Below are 20,275 nucleotides of genomic sequence, written 5' to 3' on the forward strand. Positions count from 1 at the left end.
TGAAAAGACAAGCAAGCATTGCCTAGCAACCAAATGTCGTTTTATCATCAACGGCAACATGAGCTCCAACACACATTAAATATCTCTGTCCTTGCTGTGTTACAAGTCTCTGGATTTTTCCGACCAATACAGTAATATCTCCTGGAATCGAGCCATTATATTCTATATCAGGGAACTACTGTTTATCTGCAGATGAAGTTGGTAAATCAAATACTCCACACAAAGATGTAAATCAATATAATGTATAAAACTGTATTTCTTTCACTCCAAAATGGCGGCAAACACATCGGCTGAGCCAAACTAAAACATTGAGCCAAAGGGCTCATACAATCCCACAGGCTGAAATAACATCACCCTCAATCAATATTTAAATGCTCTATCACTAGCCTACATTTTCTTTCTGATCTTCACTTAGTCTTTCCCTCTAGATTTTGCTCCTTTCAATTTTCTTTCTCTCTATCCATTAATCAGTGCATCTCCTTCTCTCATTTCTCTCCTTTCTTACTCTCCCTGTCTGAATTTGATTTGTATCACTCAGGGTCAATATGGTTAGCTGTCTTCTAGTCTATTTTTGAGGCAACCCCATGTGTTCCCTGAACAAGTATTCACTCATTGCTAGATTACATGTCCTAAAAGAGGCAAGTTGAATGCTTTGAGATGTAATCACCTTCTCTGGTTCCAGCTTTTGTTTGCTCCCATTAACTTTTAAACGTTCTCAAAATATTTTCTATATTCAAGAATGCATTACTCAGTGACAGTTGGAAACTGTGTTTGAAACTGATTCTAGGTGGATTGTTTAACCAGTATAAATTGATCTTATTTTAATTGTACCAAATGATAACTAAAAGAATGTCTCCATGTGTGCCGAGTCCAGAAACCGGGTAGACCATTGCATGGTTGACTGTAATATGATTGATGGGGAATGGAATGTCATTGTGGGAAGAAATTTAATGCAAGTCACAAATATATTAATCTACTAAATATTTCTAGCCAGTCTGTTTTTGAATAACCAGGTTGACGTAGTGTGCTCCACCACAAAACATTTCCAAAAATGTATTTTGCATTTACACTACAGTATGATTAGGCTCTAGGATGTTCAATAGTTAAAAAAAAAAAATGATGAAAGAGTTTTTTAAATATTATGTTGTTTCACTGAATAGAAGTTCAGTTCACATAAAAGGGTTGAAGTGAAAATTTGGAACAAACCAAAATGTTAATACATAAATAAATAGAAATGCTATAAAATGTTGTTAAAATTATGGTGAAACTAGAACATACATTTATAATGATGTGTCTTTTAATCTTGAAATATTACAGACACATGGATGTGATGATTGCAGACTAATGACACTTAGCAAGCTCATTCAAAATAACATTTGCAAAGCCTGAATACTCGGTGCTTAAAACCTGTCTGACGGCCAGTGCATTTTTCTGGATAGATCACAGTTATAGTGTTGACTTGTCAATCCATAGCCTTATTAATGTCAAGCCTAACAGCTATCAAAATAAAATAACATCCTACCCAGCTCTGAGGTCACCCCTACAGGGTGTGGGTTTGAATCCTTCCTATATATACAGCATATGGTTAACCACAGAGCCAGCCTAAGGGGGAAGTAAAATGGGGGTATAAATAATGAATGATGAATGAGAGACAATGGTGGGCAGGGTAACACAGTCAGCAATGGTCTGGAGCAATAGCAGTCAAACACAGGGTCAGATCAATGAAGCAGAGCACACCAACACAGTAGGCAAACAGGTGCGTTAAGTAAATTCAGGGGGATTTAATAACAATAGATTACAACTGACCTAACCTCTTGTGGAAAGATTCACGTTGACTGATTATAAGAAGCAGTAATTCCAGAATTTTGGTTTTCATCATTTTGGATGTTCAGGCCTGGGCATTGAAGGCACAGCTAAACTGCAGTGATTCCCAATATATAGGTCCCTGACAAAAGGTTTCAGTTAGATTCCACAGCCAAAAAGTTGACTATTCCATAAACATTTACAAAAAGAAAAATCTGCTTTTTGGTTATGAAATACGCTCTGAGTTCTTTTGGGGGATTTTTGCTCTGAGTTTCCATTTCGTGAGGGTTGGAGACTCTACAGTACTTTCTTCTTTAGGACAAAGGTAATCACAGCAGTTAACAGCATTGTCTCCAGAAGAAAAACAGTAAACTACACACCTTTGTGATAGAGTATTACTTAGGGTTTAAAAAGACCAATAAAATGTTTGGGGAACATTTCTGTAATATTTTTTGATTTTATAGTTCGACAGTGACCACACTCTTTGGGAACTAGGCCTTAAGATGAGATGCAACCCAAATATAGTCTGAACCCTTGATGGACAGTCTAGGAATGTAAACTGATACACAAGTCATTGGCTCTTACCGCTAAGTTAAGAGCTAAGCTAAGCAACCATGGAAACTGCAGGCTTTGATGAACTGCAATCTCAGGGCAGAAAGAAGTGAGACATAAGAAGTGTGAAAGCAATAGAGACAGACTGACACAGACAAAGACTCAAGGTAGACCAAGGTATGTAATGCCTAATAGTGTGTGGACAGATAAGGTAAGCATAAATGTTACCATTTTCCTGCAGTGATACAACGGCATACATTTAATATGTGTTTTGTAGGAGAGCATGCAGTGATGAAGACTGTGATTTGATTTCTGCTCCATAAGTCCACCTCCTGGAAAAGGCTGTGATGGAACTATGAAGGTGAAGAAAAGACTACTGTTTTAATATTATTACTACTTTAAGTTGGCAGCTGTGCTTTTAATATTCTATTGTCTTTCAAATTCATTTATATCCAGGTATTTTTAGCATGCTGTGAAATGTATACAAGTCCCAATGAAGGAATAAGGGGTGGGTCTTAAGTGGCAGAGGAATGTATGTTTTGCCCTTATAAGGTAATGAGTATGGAGTTGCAAAGCAGAGGACACTATAAAGTGTACCAGGACTGGGGAACTTTGATTTCTGCTCAATTTCCCACCACGTTTATGTCGTTTTATTTTGATGATAATCCCATGCATGTAAAATTAAAAAACCCACGACAGAACTTGCGACTCAAGACCAGTATTTTCCATTTACAGGTGTTATTATTTGTAGATTTTTTTACATATTTGATCATATGGATGTGCAATCACCACTTTGATACTATTGACAGATAAATGTAACTTCATTTAACAAAGGAGTCTGAAAGATTATACTTTGCAATCCTTCGTTTGCGATGCAGTTTCATGGCGTGGACAAAATCAGTACAGTCCTAGCCTGTGGCACCCTTTGGCTGAAATAATTTCTTTCAACATGTAGTCATTTCTTTGAGTGATGTACGCGTCACATACATTGACTGGGAGACACTTTCCCCATTCATATTTACAGGGTGGCTTCATCAGTGTTCCAGTGCTTTCTTGCAAGCTCTGCCCGCTTCAAGTCCCGTCACAGCATTATGATAGGAATGAGATCTGGGCTTGGACTCGGCTAATCCATTACCCTCCTATTCTCTTTCAGACACTGTCGTGGTTTTGCATGTTTAAAAAAAAACATCTGATCCAAGATCCATGTTTGGTTTAGCCTGAGCTTTTTGGCAGATGGTCTCACGTTCTACTCAAGAATTTGACTGTAGGGTTGGTATGAGGTTTTTCTGTTCACAGAGAGTGTTTTGTTTTTATGAAATATGGCATCTGGCATTGCAGCCAAACAACTCCACCTTTAACCCATCTGTCCAAAACGTAATCAGTAGTTTTTCCCATGTTTTCTGGCAAACATCAGTCGTGTCTTGATATTTTATTTTGAGAGCAGTGGCTCTTGCCTGACCTGCCATGTAGCCCCTATCTGTGCAGTCTTTTTCTGATAGTTGACTCGTACTTCAACACTGATTGTGGCAAGAGAGGCCTTTTAGATCCCTGGATGTTATCCTGGGGTTCATGGGGACTTTGAGCCTCATTAGGTCAGGGCTCAAGGTAGTTGGACGACCTGTCCTACTGTATGTAGATTGGGATTGGTCTGGAATTGATGATCCAGTGGAATGGTGTAAATCAAATTGCTTGGAAATGGCTTTGTAGCCCCTCCCAGACTCATGGACATGAATTGACTTTCTTCTGAAGGCCTTGAATAAGTCTTTTGATCTTGGCATAAGACGTGGTTAAAACCAAACCTAGTTTGAAATCTTTATGAACGGCTGGACTGTTACATTCTACTCCCTAATGACTTTCTAATCTGCACCTGTTTTGATTTGGATTGTCATTTTTGCCATTTTATGTGATGGCATTGGTAAGGGTGTACAGATTTTATCCATGTAAGGAAATTGCATTTCTGTTTATATTAATTTTGTTACCCGATTATTTTAATGTTACTACTGCATCTATACAGCTGGAGTGAAGAAAGAGAGATCACTGGACATGCCCACAGGATGACCATATCCTCTGCCCGTTCAGTCATAGCCTGGCACATCATCTGATACCCTGCTAATGTAAAAGGTGATGGGGAGAAAGAGGGAGAGAGGAAATGAGAGGTAGGGAGAGACAGGGAGAAAAATGGAGAGAGGGAAAGGGAGGTAGGGAGAGAGAGGGAAAGGGAGGTAGGGAGAGAGAGGGAAAGGGAGGTAGGGAGAGAGAGGGAAAGGGAGGTAGGGAGAGAGAGGGAAAGGGAGAGGGAGGTAGGGAGAGAGAGGGAAAGGGAGGTAGGGAGAGAGCGAGGGAGTGAATGATAGACGGAGGTACATCACAATAGAAGGGTGAAGGGCTCAGAGAGGAGATGGAGGAAGAATACCCAGACCCTCTTCACCACACCCCACCATCTCCAGACCCTCTTCACCACACCCCACCATCTCCAGACCCTCTTCACCACACCCCACCATCTCCAGACCCTCTTCACCACACCCCACCCTCCCCAGACCCTCTTCACCACACCCCACCCTCCCCAGACCCTCTTCACCACACCCCACCCCCCAGACCCTCTTCACCCCACCCTCCCCAGACCCTCTTCACCACACCCCACCCTCCCCAGACTCTCTTCACCACCCCACCCTCCCCAGACCCTCTTCACCACACCCCACCCTCCCCAGACCCTCTTCACCACACCCCACGACCCTCTTCACCACACCCTCCCCATGATATGGCTCTATGTAAGGACCAGGGATCTAATCTCATTGTCCCTCTGCTGGACCTCAAGGTCTATGTAGTGTGTGTGTGTGTGTGTGTGTGTGCATGTCTAATTGTTTCTAAGTACATTGAAGCTTGTGAACCTGACTATACAAATAGCACAAAGACATTTGTAATCTTTTAGTGATTTAGCAATTTTATCCAACATTTAAGTAATTTGTGTTAGTTGTTCAATCATTAATTATTAATAATTACTAGAACAAAGGTCCAGTGGGAGCAGAATTACAGAAACGCTAAACGGTTTACAAACTACTCTCACCACAACATACAGACTTCCTGTGTGTCTCAAAGTTGTGTCGGTGTGTTTCCATGGTATGTGTGTGTATGTCTAAAACAGTAGCATATGGGTGTGCTACACTGTAGGAAACCCTGCCTATCTGCGACCCTGCCATCTACACCAACCTCCTCTGTATCTCATGACAACGGAGCGCAAGCATCAAGAGGTGCCATGGAATCAGACTGACAGGACAGACAGGCATCAGATCAACACGCACTAAATCCAAGATGGCTGCTGATTAAGTTAATGACAGCAGCCGTCATTGTAGCTGAATTGCACCCGCTTGACAATTCACATTGGCCCCTTATGCCACCAGAGACAACTACTATAGTAAGAGAAGGGAAAAGGGAAGTGCCTAAAGGGTTTACATGGCTCTGTCCGTTTCTCTGACCCCTGGGAAAGGAATGCTCTGTAGCAGGGTTGCAAAGAGGGATTTTCCACCAGTAGACTTCTGAGACAAATGTGATTGTGCTACTGTGTATGAAAGCATGGGGATTATTTAGGGGGGTAATACTTAAAGAAGATAAATATGTAATGGTTAGATATTGTGATCTTTCTTTATTGTTTTGTGTAGAATGTTTCTCTATCTTTCCTCCCTATCCAATTTTGTGACAGACCCTATCTCATTGTTACAACTCTCAACTGGCTTTGGAGGGTTGAAGATCAGGGCATGTCATACTCCTAGGCATCTCCTCCAAGCCAATCTGCTATTTTCCACACTGTACCCCCAACCAGCAAGTAGGTCAGAACAGTGTGTGTGAAGATATACTTTATGACAATATAGGTGGTTCTGTTCTACACACGTTTGCTCATCCCAATGACCATCTGAATAAATGATCTGAAGTGCAAGTAAGTGTGTTTAAAGCATTATGAAATGTGAAATGCATTATGGCCATAAAATATTGTTTTCAGATTTAACAGACAGACTAGTTAGAAGTAAAATCATTGTTTTACCAACTAATAAAACATAAGTCTTTCACCGAAAGGATAAGATTATCATTATGTATTAAAAAAAGATACACCCTGCTGAAATATTCCCAGGTTAACAGTGAAAATAATTAAATATGGTCAACATTGACCCTGAATTTCAGCTATGTGATATGAAAGGATACTGTTTTTAACAAAATTAGTTGTCCCTTATTTTCTTATTATACAATATTTAATCCAATATGTCTAGCTAACCTTGTTTCCAAGGTAGCATTGCACAACACTGCCTTTAAAAAGAGACCTAAAGGCATTAGACAAATCAGAAAATGCTAAAAAGAATTAGCCATAAAATGCCCTTTCCATTCCAGGTCCTGTATTGTGTCGTGTTAGATGTTGAAGTGTGTAGAGCATGTCAGTAATCTGCAAGTGAAAAGGATTGGTTACTTGTTTCTCTGCTCTTTCAATTAGTCTTTAGAGATCTAGCATTCAAGTAGGCAGAAGAAGCATAGTGTTGTATTGATACGGCCAGATAGACAGCTAGAATGAGAGTGTGGTAGAGGATGCAAGCAGATGAGTGCGAAAGCAAGAAAGTACGTTAAAGAAAGAGAGAGAGAGAGAGAGACAGATAGAGGGCATGCCAAAAAAAGAAAGGGATGGAAAGCGAGAAAAAGCTGTGAATGGGTTGTAGTAAGACCTGGTGATATGAGAGGGGTGCTACTGGTTGAATGGGGTAGGAGCCTGTGTTCCTGTCTTACCAATGCCTTAATGGATGGAGATTGAATGGCTTAATGGATGGAGGTAGAATGGCTTAATGGATGGCGATAGAATGGGTCGGTCCACTACTGCCCGGCACAGCGTCAGGATTTTTTCTCTCTTTGTGTTAACGGGGAGATTGACCAACACATGGGGGGGAGGGGCTGGTTATTAACTTTTGCATATTTCTTTATTTAAAAATGCTAAAATGCTTGACTGAGCTTGTCTGGGGCTACGCAGATTCGTGACGTGGCTACAGCCCCCCACCACAGCCCCAGTGTACTGCCATGCCTGACTACTGCCTTCCCTGAAGGAGCGTGTGGTCATGGGACGCACTTCCATCCCTCTCTCTCTGTGAGTCATTATCACAACCACTCAATGTCCTCCCTCTGCCTCGTGGTCAGCTAAAACCGTTGACCAGGTGTTGTATATTCATCATAAGGTTGCATATGTTGCCGTATGTGCGCCTCTCTATTATATCTAGAACTACATCTCTGTTTAAGTCTATTGTATGAAAGTATTCACTACATATACATCTATATCTACAGCCGGGTCTACTGTATATACCCATCCTTATCTGCAGTGAGGTTGAATATATGTTCATCATTTAGTGTGTGTGTGTGTGTGTGTGAACATTGTAACATTTGAAACGGTAAGAATCAAAGAAAACATCTCTTGTTCAAACCTGACAGCAATAATTGTGATGACAGTTAAACAAAGGAGTTGATTCTTTGAAAGGGTAATTAACACCCAGTTCCACGGCAACACAATGACTTAATTGGATTCTGTCCCAAGACGGATTGATCCCGACTGATCCTGGTTGATCCTGACTGATCCTGGTTGATCCTGACTAATCCTGATTGATCCTGACTGATCCTGATTGATCCTGACTGATCAATACTCAAACAGACTTTGATTCACTTCAGGTGTTGGTTATTGTTTTGTGTTGTATGTGTGTTAGTGTGTGTGTACTGATGCCGGTGTTTACCTTGAGAGCCTCAGAGCGTTTTTCTAGGAGCTTCTCTATGTTTTTTGCTGCGTTAGCTACCAGGCCATTTGCATCGTTGTACTCCACACGGTAGTAGTTCCTGTAATTCTGGAAGATCTAGACCAATCAGGAGAGAAAAACAAGGGTCATAGGTAACAGTGGACCAATCAATAGAGGAAAACATTGATTCAAACTGCAACGCCATTGTTACTGTTCTAAAATTGGAGAGGGAGGACTTGTATGTATTCTATCGTAATTCACAAAATCTAAATGTGTTTCAGATTTAGGATTAAGTATCACTGTCCATGGTGACATTGTCTAATGTAAAGAATTCTGCAATACATACAATGGGGGTAGTATACGTTTTCACCCTTTTTGGACTTACCTATTTTTGAATTCAAATTTGGGATTACACTATATTTAATTTGGATTATCTACTAAAAATAAGATGTGTTGTCAAAGTGAAAATGAATTTAAAAGTGAAAATATATTCAAGTTACAGTTAAATAATGAATATGGGCTTAATGTGCAGTCTCTCAGCTTTAATTTCAGGGTGTCCACATGCAAGTTGGAGGAAGGGTTTAGGAATTACAGCTCATTAATATGTTGCCCCCTCTTTTTCAAGGGACTAAAGTAATTGGACAATGGACTCAAAAGCTGTTTCATGGACAGGTGTGGACAATTCCTTTGTTATTTCTTCATCGGTTAAGGTGAATTTAAGCTGAAAGTCTGCACTTCAGTTGTATCTCAGTTGTTTAATTTCAAATCAATTGTGGTGGCATTCAGAGCTAAAATAATGAAAATTGTGTCAGTGTCCAAATATTTCTGGACCTGTACATACAACTCCATTTACCATTTAAATATTTAAAAACAACAGGCCATGCTGTCAATCAAATTAGTCCTCACTGCAATTGACTGAAATAATGTACATTTCACAGACGAGTAGGCTTTGATTGTAAATATTACTATTTATTTTTCTATTACAAGAGCATTTGTGGAGATAATCGACAAAAAGAAATCCCACATTTCTAAGTGGGTTAAAAACAGATCCAATCCACTGTATGGCCGACCTTTACTAACATTTAATGACTTCGATGCTGTGTGTCAGAAAAATAAAAAAGGCACAGTGTGATATAAAAGTCTGGCATTTTACACACAGGGGTGTGTAGACTTTTTATATCCACTGTATACAATGTCTGTATGAATAAAGCCCCATTATACAGCAATCAGAGCAGAGCTAAAAACAACATTTACTATGTAGAATATGCTTCAGTAAGAGAAATAAAATAATGGAAAACAACAAATGCCAAACAGCCAATTATTTAGCAGCCGGAGGGGCATTCTTAGTCCTACATTAAAACCACTGGCCTGTTGTGGCCAGTGTGTGTGTGTGTGTGTGTGTGTCCAAATATGTGTTTTTCTCCAAGTGTGTCTCTCTATGTGTGTATTTACTTAGCTAAGCTCTGCGGGCTGCGTTATGGGTTTCTGCTAGCCTGTGCCATGAGTAATAACACTGATGGATGTTCTCCACATGCTCTTTCTGCTTACAAGCAAATACAATACCCTTGCTCCCCTGTGTACTAAACAAACCAGACATGCAGCCAGAGGCCTTGATGAAAGGAAATGTACATTTATCCTGCTGCAACAGGAAAAGGGAAGGAAGAGCTGAGCATTTATATTACATCACTTTAAATCTACAACTTTACATACAGATTATTATTTAAGGTCTAAATATAGTTTTATAGTTGATAGCTTCTATTTTACCACACTTAGCTAGGCAAGGAAAGAGGCAAAATGGTTACACGATATCAATCAAGACAAAGGACGTGTCCCAAAAGGCACCCTGCTGGTCCCCATGGGTCCTGGTCAGTCATAACTACTTGTCAGTGGACAACACAGGGGCTATGGTGCCATTTGGGATGTAGATAATTGATGGTTGTTAGAGATTAGTGTTTGGAGTGAGCCTGGACAGTCTTTAAACACTAAGCGGGTAGATCATACATTACCAACAAGATACATGGAAGTGCAAGCTGTTTGTATGTGTTTGTCTTTTTGTGTCCCACCTGTATGAGGTCCTGTACTCCACTGGCCATGTCCGTCAGTGTGATCAGATCCTTCTGCATCTCCTCCACCCATTCCTGTATCCTTAGAAAACAAAGAAATACCATTTAAAATCATTCAAAATCATTATTTAACTAATCCTCAATCCACCAACCCTTGATCTTTCTTGAAAGTAAACCTACCATTTTAAGCAAATCCACCCAACATCTTATTTAAACCACAAAAACGTAACTTTACCCTGATAGCACACTACCTCAAAGGAGCATTGATTATGTAAATCATTAAATAGGTAAACCCAGGTAAATCACTGATTAGATAAATTCAGGTAAATCATTGATTAGGTAAATCCAGGTAAATCATTAATAAGGTGAATCCAGGTAAATCATTAATAAGGTAATCTCTGGTAAATCATTGATTAAATACTGTCTGTGTGTTGAGGATAAAATATACATAGGCAACAGTAACACCCAGAGGTGATAGAAAAACTATGGACTGATGGACCAAGAAGGCTACTATGTTCTCAACTAAACACATCCTCAAATACTGTGTGCTTGTTTGAAGTTGGGACTGCATTGATTCATTTATTACAGACATAAAGAAAAGTCTAAAAGGTGTTATATGGCCGGGACAACAACACACTAGGAAAACACACTGACTGTATGTATTCATTATCAAACAGCAGGCAGTAGTTTTAACTATATACAACACAGCTGGGATGCATTCCAAATGGCGCCCAATACTCTATATTGCACTCTATTTTTGGGCAGAGTCCAATGGGAACGACCTGTGTAGTTCAGTTTAGGAGCAAGACGATTCCCATTCCAGGATTGTTGTTTTTATTCCCACGGGCGGGGTGGGGAAGGGTTGTACTGAGGACGTATACAGAAATGTTCACTCACTACTCACTAGAACCCACTCTGGATAAGACCTTCAGTAGGATTTTGGACGAATCCTCACATACACCAACAACATGCTTATAGGAGGTGTGAAACTGGCTCTATACACCCCTCAAACATCACTTCAAACACATGTGATGCAGTTACACACACCCAGCCTGCTGCATGCTACCCACTATCCTGTTCACACACACACACACACACACACACACACACACTATGTCCCCTAACATATAATATGAACCCTTTCAATGTTGACATTAGATATGTGCTATGTTATCACATTAAAAACACACACCGTAAAGTGAGCATGGCCAGCCTGCTCTGTAAAAGGCATATATATAGCTCCCAAAAAGCAGCTGCCGGGGGGAGGGGGGGGGGTCTTGAAGGCAAGGTTGGGGTCCTGTCAGCACATTCCTGTTAACACATGCACGAAAGCTCGCACAACAGAATGGCTTTTCCCCAACGGCAGGAAACGGACCTTTCATCATATCCCCGCCACGACGCTATCAGTGCCACCGACACACACTCACAGACCAGACAGGGCTGCTCAAAACCCTCGGCTCATACCAGGCCATGCTGCAGGGTACCAGGGGTCACACCAAGTTCTCTTGCCAGTGAGACTCTATTCAACAGGCTAGGCAGACCCAACAGGTGTCCTTGCCAATGACGTCTAAAATGTAGTTGTGCTCCCTCTCCCAACAGGGGAACGTGTTACTCAGAATAGGTGCAATGTAGTATGGCTTTTTCAGGCTCTTGTGAATTCCATTTAGGGTATGAAAAAGGTTTCAGTAGTACATAGTGGAGCATGTGTCATTATTAATAATGTGAACGTCATTGAGGTCAGTGGACCTCACTTGACAGGCCTTCCTCTGTTCCATCATTGGTATCCTCCTTGTCAGATGACCAAAGAGTGTTATCAGTGACCCTAGAGGTGACTTAGGTGAAGACCAGCCTCTCATTCCTGAGTGGTCACAAAAGAAAAAACTGGTGTGGTTATTTCGTTTAAATATTCATTCAAACAACTGTACAGAAAGCAGTCCTCCACCCACCGGACATATGATTAATTTTGATACAGGATTATTTTTCCACAAATAAGGCCTCTTATTGTTTTCAACCAATAAGGCCTCTTAATGCTTTTCTCACAAACATGATCTAAAAATGGGTCTTCACTGCTTAAAGAGCTCAACAAAGCCAAGATGGAAACTTGGAGCCGCTGATGGAAAATGAGATATCACATATCCAGTCCTCTCCCCCTCTCCACTCCCTCCATCTAATGCTCTCCGAAGGAAAAGGGAAACAGAAGGAGGGGGGCCACTGAGGCGGGAAAACCCAAAATGTCTAGTGAGCCGGACAGAGGGATAGCTGAGCGCTACAGGCTTTATACACACCAGGGGTGGGATTGAAAAGAGCCTTGGAAAACTCAGCCAAGTGTACAGAGAGACACCCACAATCGCCTCAGAGGCTTTTCTATCAATGTCTTGCTGCTTGTGTTCTAAACACCCCCCACTTACACAACAGACTGCACAATTGTCTTTTAAACGGTGGATGATTCTCTTGATCCTCCTTTTACACAATGTCATTTGTTTTGTTTTTAAAGGCTGAGACAGAGCAGACTAAATATCAGTGCTAAAACCCTGACAAAGGTGAGCCGGACGGGAGCGTGCATGTCGTTTTAAGGGAAAGATATAACGCGATAGAGGGAAATCCTACATTATTAAATGGAGCATTTAAATGTGTCTATGAATTCACAACATTAAGGCAGAAATGAATACAGACAGAATGGAAGATGGTTATTAAAAGATTGTGCCCTATTTCACAAGTAATACGGTAGACTGTCAAAGGCATAAAATTATTATCAGAGACTTCAAGTCAACAACAGTTATATGAAGCCCTCATCGTAACAGCTGGTGATCAGGCAAAGCTATTCATAAAATGAATTTTGAATGTTCCTCACAACTGTGTGTTATAATATCGGTTCATCTTCTCATTCAATATGTCATTTGCATCCAAGCCTTACAGAATTATCCTCTTTTATATTTGACCTATCAACCACGTACAGTAGTTGGTAATTAGACAGATATTTCTCCCTCCCTTGCTCTGTTTGTAACAGAAACCGCATCCCTACACCAGCTGTCACATGGGAGTGTTTGAAACCACTGAAACATAGCACAGGGGTTTTTAGAAAACATGTGGGGTTCACAGGAGGTAAATGGGGGTGAAAGGTCACAGGGACAGGTGCAGCCCTTGAGAAGCACCTATAAGCCTAGTTTGTGTGTGTGTGTGGTGGGAGTGGAACGTTTAAGTGTTGTGTAACCCATCAACTGGTGAAGAATAGGGCAACTGTTCCCTGGATGTGGCCTGGTTACATGCAAGACTTCAACCCAAGTGCCATAGAAGCTTAGCATATCTTCAAAGGTGGACGGTTTCCCCTAAACCATAGAATTGGATGATCCCCCCCCCCACCCCCCCATGGCCTTGTCACACAGATGTCTTTTTCACATTACCCCCCCCCCCCGTACCCGAAGTCCCTCCCCACCTTCCCGGGAAATATCCTTTCCCTGGTCAGCACGTTTGCCTTAAACACAGCAAGTTGGTGCAGCGGAATAGCTTTCTGAATGAGTTACAGCGTCAATCTCGCATTAAATGACACAAATCCAAACTCAGACTAAGACATGTATATGGAAGGGGACACAGTGGGTGTTGGCACACACTACATTTTGCAGTTCTGGAGACAAACAGGAACATTTTTGTAGAAAATACAGATTGGCTCGGCAAACACGGTTTGTGTCATTACACCTCTAAACAGAGTGACCGCGCCTAACAGGCTGCAAATGGGGTCATTATGCCCTGGTGGCCTTCCCGAGGACCACAATGGAAACACGTCCTAGACTTCATCGTGTTTATAGCCTCGAGGTGTGCGTACCTGTTGCTCGGTGTAACATCTCATGTATACTCCACTGTCAAATGAAATCAAACGAAAGTGTTCGCACTCACCACGGAAAGTCAGTCTGGATAGGAGTGTCTGATAAGTTACTTATATATAAAAAGGGTGAATGAGTCGCCCCACAATAGAAAAGCAGCACACAGAGGGGTGTCCAATATCACAGCAGGGAACAGAAGAACCAGGAGCCCAGAATTGCGAGTCTGAGTCAGAGTGAGGGCAGCACCCTCTAACCCTTGGCTGGATCAGCCCCCCAGACACTGTCACTACTGACGCCATTTCTGCTCTCATTTCACCCAGCTTGTTTTTTTCCCTAAATGATGCAGCCATTTCAGGCAAGTTTATGTTGCTACTAACAAAAGCTGTGGCTAAGGTCCAATATTCAGATGACCAATTAGATGCTTACATGCTTCAATTAGTGTTACAATGCACTCATTTATCAATGTGCTCATGCTCTTAATGTGCATTTTGTGTGTGTGTGCGCCAAGCATTCTGAATCTGCTAGCCTAAATAAATGTTTTTGTGCAGATTTTTTTTTATTAAAAGGCTAAAATAACATACAATGCATTATATTGTCAAGGCAGTGTACTAGCAGCCAAGACGTTTTCTGCCACTGGCTGGAAATGATATTCCTGTCATCACATAAATACTCCTGGACAAATCTGAGGTGACACTTTTGGATTTCCACTTCAATGTCAAATACTATATATATATATACATAGATCTCTTGACTAAAACAACAATGCTTCACAGCAAGCTTTGACACTGACTTCTAACACAACTGCCATCATGCATGTCGCTTGAAAGATATACCCAAAAAAGGGAAACGGCAACAACGAAATCCTTGATTATCTTGTCTAGTGTGAGTCCAGAGTTACAGTCAGCGACGCGCTTCATGGTCCTCCCTTGTGGTCTCCTTTCTAATGCTTCTCTCTGCTGCCAACACAGGACTGTTTCGACGCTCGCACGCTGTCAGCGGAGGCACACCAGATCTCTAAATACTGTCAGACTGTCAGGGAAAAGGACCATGGCAGCAGACGCCAGCCGCTGACAGGCGCGTGCCGGAATGGTTTGGAACGTGGGATTCTCACACAACACTGTCTCTTTATCTGTCTGACGCATTGTGCCAGTCTCTGTCCTCGAAACCTCCCATTAGTTGTGTGGATCCGGCCTTCTAATTTACTGTTGGAGGGATTTACGTGTGACTTAACTGAGCCGCCTGGGGATACCTAATAAGAGCTGGTACTGTGAAGTAGTATGCTTTAATGACCAAGCTGTCAACCCTGGAGAAGGCGGTCGCAAACTTTCTTTTCCTGTGCCTGTTTAACTTATGTTCCCTCTCTTTTCCTCGTTGACTTTTATTTACCTTTCCTTTGCTCTAGCTGGCCGTCTCCTCTGTTTCACTTCCATCCTATAATAATAATTTGCTCTCTCACTTTCTCTGTCACTGCATCCAGGGGAGGCAAATCAGGCAAAGAGCAATATCCCCTTTATTTATCGAGGTCAATCACACTGTAATTGCAGGCTTTGTAGCCATCGCCCATCTTCATTATCCTTAGTGGGAAGAGTTTATGGATGTCCTTCCCTGTCTTCTCAAACCCATCATTTTCCTGTTAAGAAGGCAGAGGACAGAAACACAGATTTGCTGCTTATATTTCGCAATGGCTGGTGTGGAAACCAATGGCAACCGTGTCTATTGAACTCCAAAGGGTACTTATGGTCTAACATCAGAGTGTGTTATGAGGAGAGGGTATTTGCGCCGAGTGGAGAATGTCCACTGATGTCCAGACATGTTCATGTTCCCTGTGCGGGAATCACCATGACATCTCAAATGTGTTAGTGACTTCACCACAGTGAAGCCTAACCTTCTACAGTCTGTTCAGTGTTTTCGTTACACTAACAAATATATTGTATACACCATGGTACCACACTACAATAAAGCATTACATCCATAACACAGGCAAAAAACTTGCCTTTGTTTTTCAATCCTTGTGGGGAAAACTACAACTTCCTGTTCCCTATTCCCAAACCATAATCTTAACCTTAAACAAACCTTAGACCAACCAATAACGACTTAACCTTGAGTAACCTTAAGTAACTCCAATTCTAAGACGATGTGTTAAACCGCCACGTTTAGGGTTAGGGTGATGTGGTTTGGCTTTTCATCCACACGTGTTTTAGATAACTGCTAATGTTGACGTGTAGACAGGGAGAAACTGAGTGTTTGGCCAGTAATGTCAGCGTGTGCAGTTATCTCCTTTTGTCTGACGTCGGAGTGTGTGCAGTTATCTGCGTTTTCAGCAGTAGTCCACAACAATTCTGAGCCTCGAAACGAAAGCCTACAAACATGGGCATACTTCATCCGTATTATTCGTAAAGGTTGTTCTACTTCCTTGTCCTCCGTTGCCTGTCGTTTGTTCAGTTTCGGAACAGGGAATTGTATTATGGATGGGAGAAGCATCTCCTCAACTACATTCCAGCTACAAGCTCGATCGGCTCTCCCCTGTGTTACAGCCTGTCCTCCTGGATGACATACACCCATCCTTCATGGTTGCTTGGATGAGGTCAGGTCACCATCATCAGCAGTGGTCAGTGTTTCACACGGTTCACTGGAAATCAGTTTTACTGCATGCGTGCATAAACAGGAACTTGGCGAGAAGTCAGATGAAGGACACAGACCATTTTAATACTTAACAGAGACAGAGCACCCATCATCACAAATATGTATGTGGCTCAAATGCTGTATCAAGAAGGAATTGGGAACAAAGATTAATTCATGACCACTTGTCTTTGATCAGTTACTCTAATAATATGACAAAAAACTGGAACCTTACAGTAACTTGTGACACTGTAATACATTACCTTTAGACACAGCAAAAATAAACTCGGACAATTTCCCGTCCGAGTACATTTCAGGTTCCAGATATTTTGATTCAATAAGCCTAGCACTGAGACACCACAGTTACAATAAGACATGCAGTCAAATTTCAATTATTCACAGATGATCAGATTGGTCAAAAGAGGTACTTGTTGAAAAGATACTCATGCCAGAGTTCATAGGTGAATTAAAGCCAACGGGGGAGGCAGAGTGTGGAGGTGAATCCCAACACAACTCACTGTGTCACATTGAAGTTTTGCGTGTGTCTGTGTTCATTCCAGTCTCTATATGTACAAATCCATTTCTCTCGGTTTTTTAAAGTGTTCCTCTTGGTCAAAACACCTGACAAACCGAAGTGTCTCCAACGGAGTTTCCATTCAACCAACTCATCAGTAGGGCAGCAAAACACTCACCCTACCAGACCCTTCACTTCCATCCAGCCCGTCTCGCCACATACACCACAAACTATTCCGCGTGGTGGTATCAAAATAAAAGGTTTACCCTTTAGGCCAAAATGTCCTATTCACACCACCCACATACAGTAAGGGTAATTGTCGTGGTGGATCTCAAAGGCGTCCATTTGGACCTGCCTTGTGGTGAAAACACCTGGTGTCCCATTGGGTCCCTCATTCATAATGTGCGGACTGACAGACTAATGCACCACAGTCATCGTATGCACAACCGCAGTGCTCAACTCGGGCCGGAATGGTGTAACAGTACTTTTAGGCAAATTTTAGGCAAACAGCGTTCCGGTTCTAATTTTAGGGAATCGACATTCGTCTGGGATAGGCTGCTTTAACAGAACACGCCTTACTAACACATACATTTTGATTAACATAGTTTACTGTGCGACTCGTCAGTTCCTGCACTTATTTTATCCCAAGTCAAGCGCTGGTTTATGAGTGGAAGGTAAGTGCAGCACATGCCCAAACCTTCCCTATTTCTTAAAAAACTTTAAATCTTGCGTAAGTGATGTGCTACAAATACAAAATTGCAGTTAGATAATTTCCATGGTAAAAAAAAATGAATACAATTAAAAACCTTCTGACAGATTACAGCAGATTGTTCCAAAACTTATGGAGCTAGAAGGTTCTCTTTTCGGTATTCTACAAGAAAAAGAATGTTATTGAGATATATATATAAAATGCAATATCTAAGTCTGTTCTAGCCCCAGAGACCTGGAAGTATTCTGTGGGAAATCTATTTATTGCTATATCCTTATTTATCCTTATTATTCTGCAAATCTGTTTTAGACTAGGCCTGATTTTTCTTTAGACTGTTCATGGATGCCACAGATACGAGAAGACCTAGGCCAGCATGCCCTGTTCTTAGGAGTTATTACGGCCACAACCAGAGGTCCCAGGCCTCAAACCTATCTTATCTATGACCCAGCTACAGATGGCTCCAGGGTGAAGTTGCCTGTGTCTCCTCTGTTTCTTCCATCCGGGTAGGACAGAGACCTGGGCCAGCACAGATCAGGAGGTCTGTTAACTCTGACCTAGAACTATGGTTGCCATGACAGTGTAAGGTCCTATCTTGTTTTTCCTATTAGTGTGACGACTTGTTTTTGTATGTATCTTATAGGATGAGAGATAATATTTTGGGGGCTGAGAAGGAGAGGTATAAAGAGGTGAAAGCAATAATGTATGATCAGAACAATTGTTATGATACTACTCTATACTTGTACTCGGTCTCGGTTTTGACTAAATTATCCATTGTTATAAGAACGACTGTTAGAGTCCCTTTTCATAATACTTTGCGAACATTTTTCCATCTTCCACAATACCCTGGGTTTATAGACAGCATATGTACATGTGTGCTTCCTGTGGTGGACAAGGCATCAGTCCAACCAGCTGTTAACAATTCCCTTCTCCAACGTCTCCTGGGCAACGTCTTACAACGCAATGGAAAATTCTGGATAGTACCAAGTGGCATAGATTGCAGGGGCCGACATAATATAGGTTAAGGTAGTTTAAGCATAGCTCTGGGTAGTTACTGTGGTACACACACAACCAAGCAAAGTAAATCTTTCAGTTTTCACAGAGATCCAATCCAAAAGAAGGGGGAAGGTTCCAAAATCAGACACTAAATCAACAAACCGGGTAATCCCACGCCTTCAATGGTGGACTGTCGGGGAGGTGGGGGGGGGGGGTTATGTGGCATGGGGAAACCTAGTTAAAGATACAAAGATATCCCAGACCATTGCTACTCTAGGTCTGTGTCAGGACACTCAGTCCCACACCTAGATGCTAGACAGATCACCAAAATATAGAAACAAAAAAAATGCAGTGTGTAATGTTTACTTTTTCTTTTGCATTATGTACTTAAACTGTTTTTCCCATGCCCCTAAAGCCCAATAAATGTAACTGACTAAAGAGAGACAGAGCAGGAGAGAGAACGAGAGAGCGGGAGAGATGAGAGAGAGAAACAGGGATGGGTGAACAATTAGAGAAGATTACAGCTTAAAATATAAAATGCGTGTGTGCACGTAAGAGTCAAATATGAATAGCAAGAAAGAGAGAAGATAGAGACAGAGATGGAAACTGAGAAATTGGTTGAGAATAAGTAGGATAGAGACAGAAAGAAATGGACACTCTGCTCTTGCCCTCTCTGAAAATGAGAGGGCAAGAGCAGAAAAGAGAGAGCAACAGAGTATCACTGGGCCCAGAGAAAACTACACAGCATTTAGCTGCTTATGTAGATAGTTAGGAGGGCCTCCTGAACCTCAACTCTATTAAGAGAAGAGGTGTTGGAAACACACACAACCAGAATTGGCTTGTAAAGCATGATAGCATTAAATCTAGTCTCTGCTAATCCTGACTCCAAACTCTGCAGTTATAGTACATAACCTCCATAAGTATTTAGACAGTGACACAGGTTTTGTTGTTTTCAGCACATTGTATTTAAAAAAAACAATGGGAAATTAAAGTGCAGTCTTAGTCAGCTTTAATAGCTACAACCATAAAGAATGAACAGTGTAGGAACACCAGGCCATTTACAGCCCACCCCCACCAATTATAGGGGACCAAAAGAATTTAGACAAATGACCAATAAGTCTAATCATTTCATTACATTTTTTAACACCATCTTGTTTTCTAGGGTAACTAATATTTTTGCACCTTCATTCCAGCGGTAGTTTGGCTGGAGGTGTTCTGTGATTGAGAGATTTGCTGATCCAGTATTCCTGGAGAGTTTTCCTGATCTTCCACAGAGTTCTTTGTTGTTTTATTCTTCATTAGGGTGAGCAGTCTTTGGTCATCCAGTGGAGAGGTCTTTCTTGGTACAGCTTACAAGGTCATTTGTTATTGCTGAGTTAACCAGTACTCTCTTCCTTCTTCTAAATGCACCAAACAGCTTATATATTGGCACGCCTACTATAATACTTTGGCTA

At 41.5% G+C, this 20,275-nt stretch overlaps 1 protein-coding gene across 2 annotated transcripts in view; it reads right to left on the reverse strand.

Annotated features, from left to right (window-relative positions):
- The window catches only part of LOC105020378 (voltage-dependent calcium channel subunit alpha-2/delta-1), a 101,986-nt gene that overhangs the window by 67,336 nt on the left and 14,375 nt on the right, over positions 1-20,275 (reverse strand). For both annotated transcript variants that reach the window (XM_010887361.4, XM_010887362.3), the window contains exons 2-3: positions 10,169-10,250; positions 8,106-8,222 (exon numbers count right to left, since the gene is read on the reverse strand). In XM_010887361.4, the coding sequence (XP_010885663.1) occupies positions 8,106-8,222; positions 10,169-10,250 (199 nt within the window). The remainder of the gene's footprint in view (positions 1-8,105; positions 8,223-10,168; positions 10,251-20,275) is intronic.

The sequence above is a fragment of the Esox lucius genome, chromosome 23 (genome assembly GCF_011004845.1).
Source record: "Esox lucius isolate fEsoLuc1 chromosome 23, fEsoLuc1.pri, whole genome shotgun sequence".
NCBI lineage: Eukaryota > Metazoa > Chordata > Actinopteri > Esociformes > Esocidae > Esox > Esox lucius.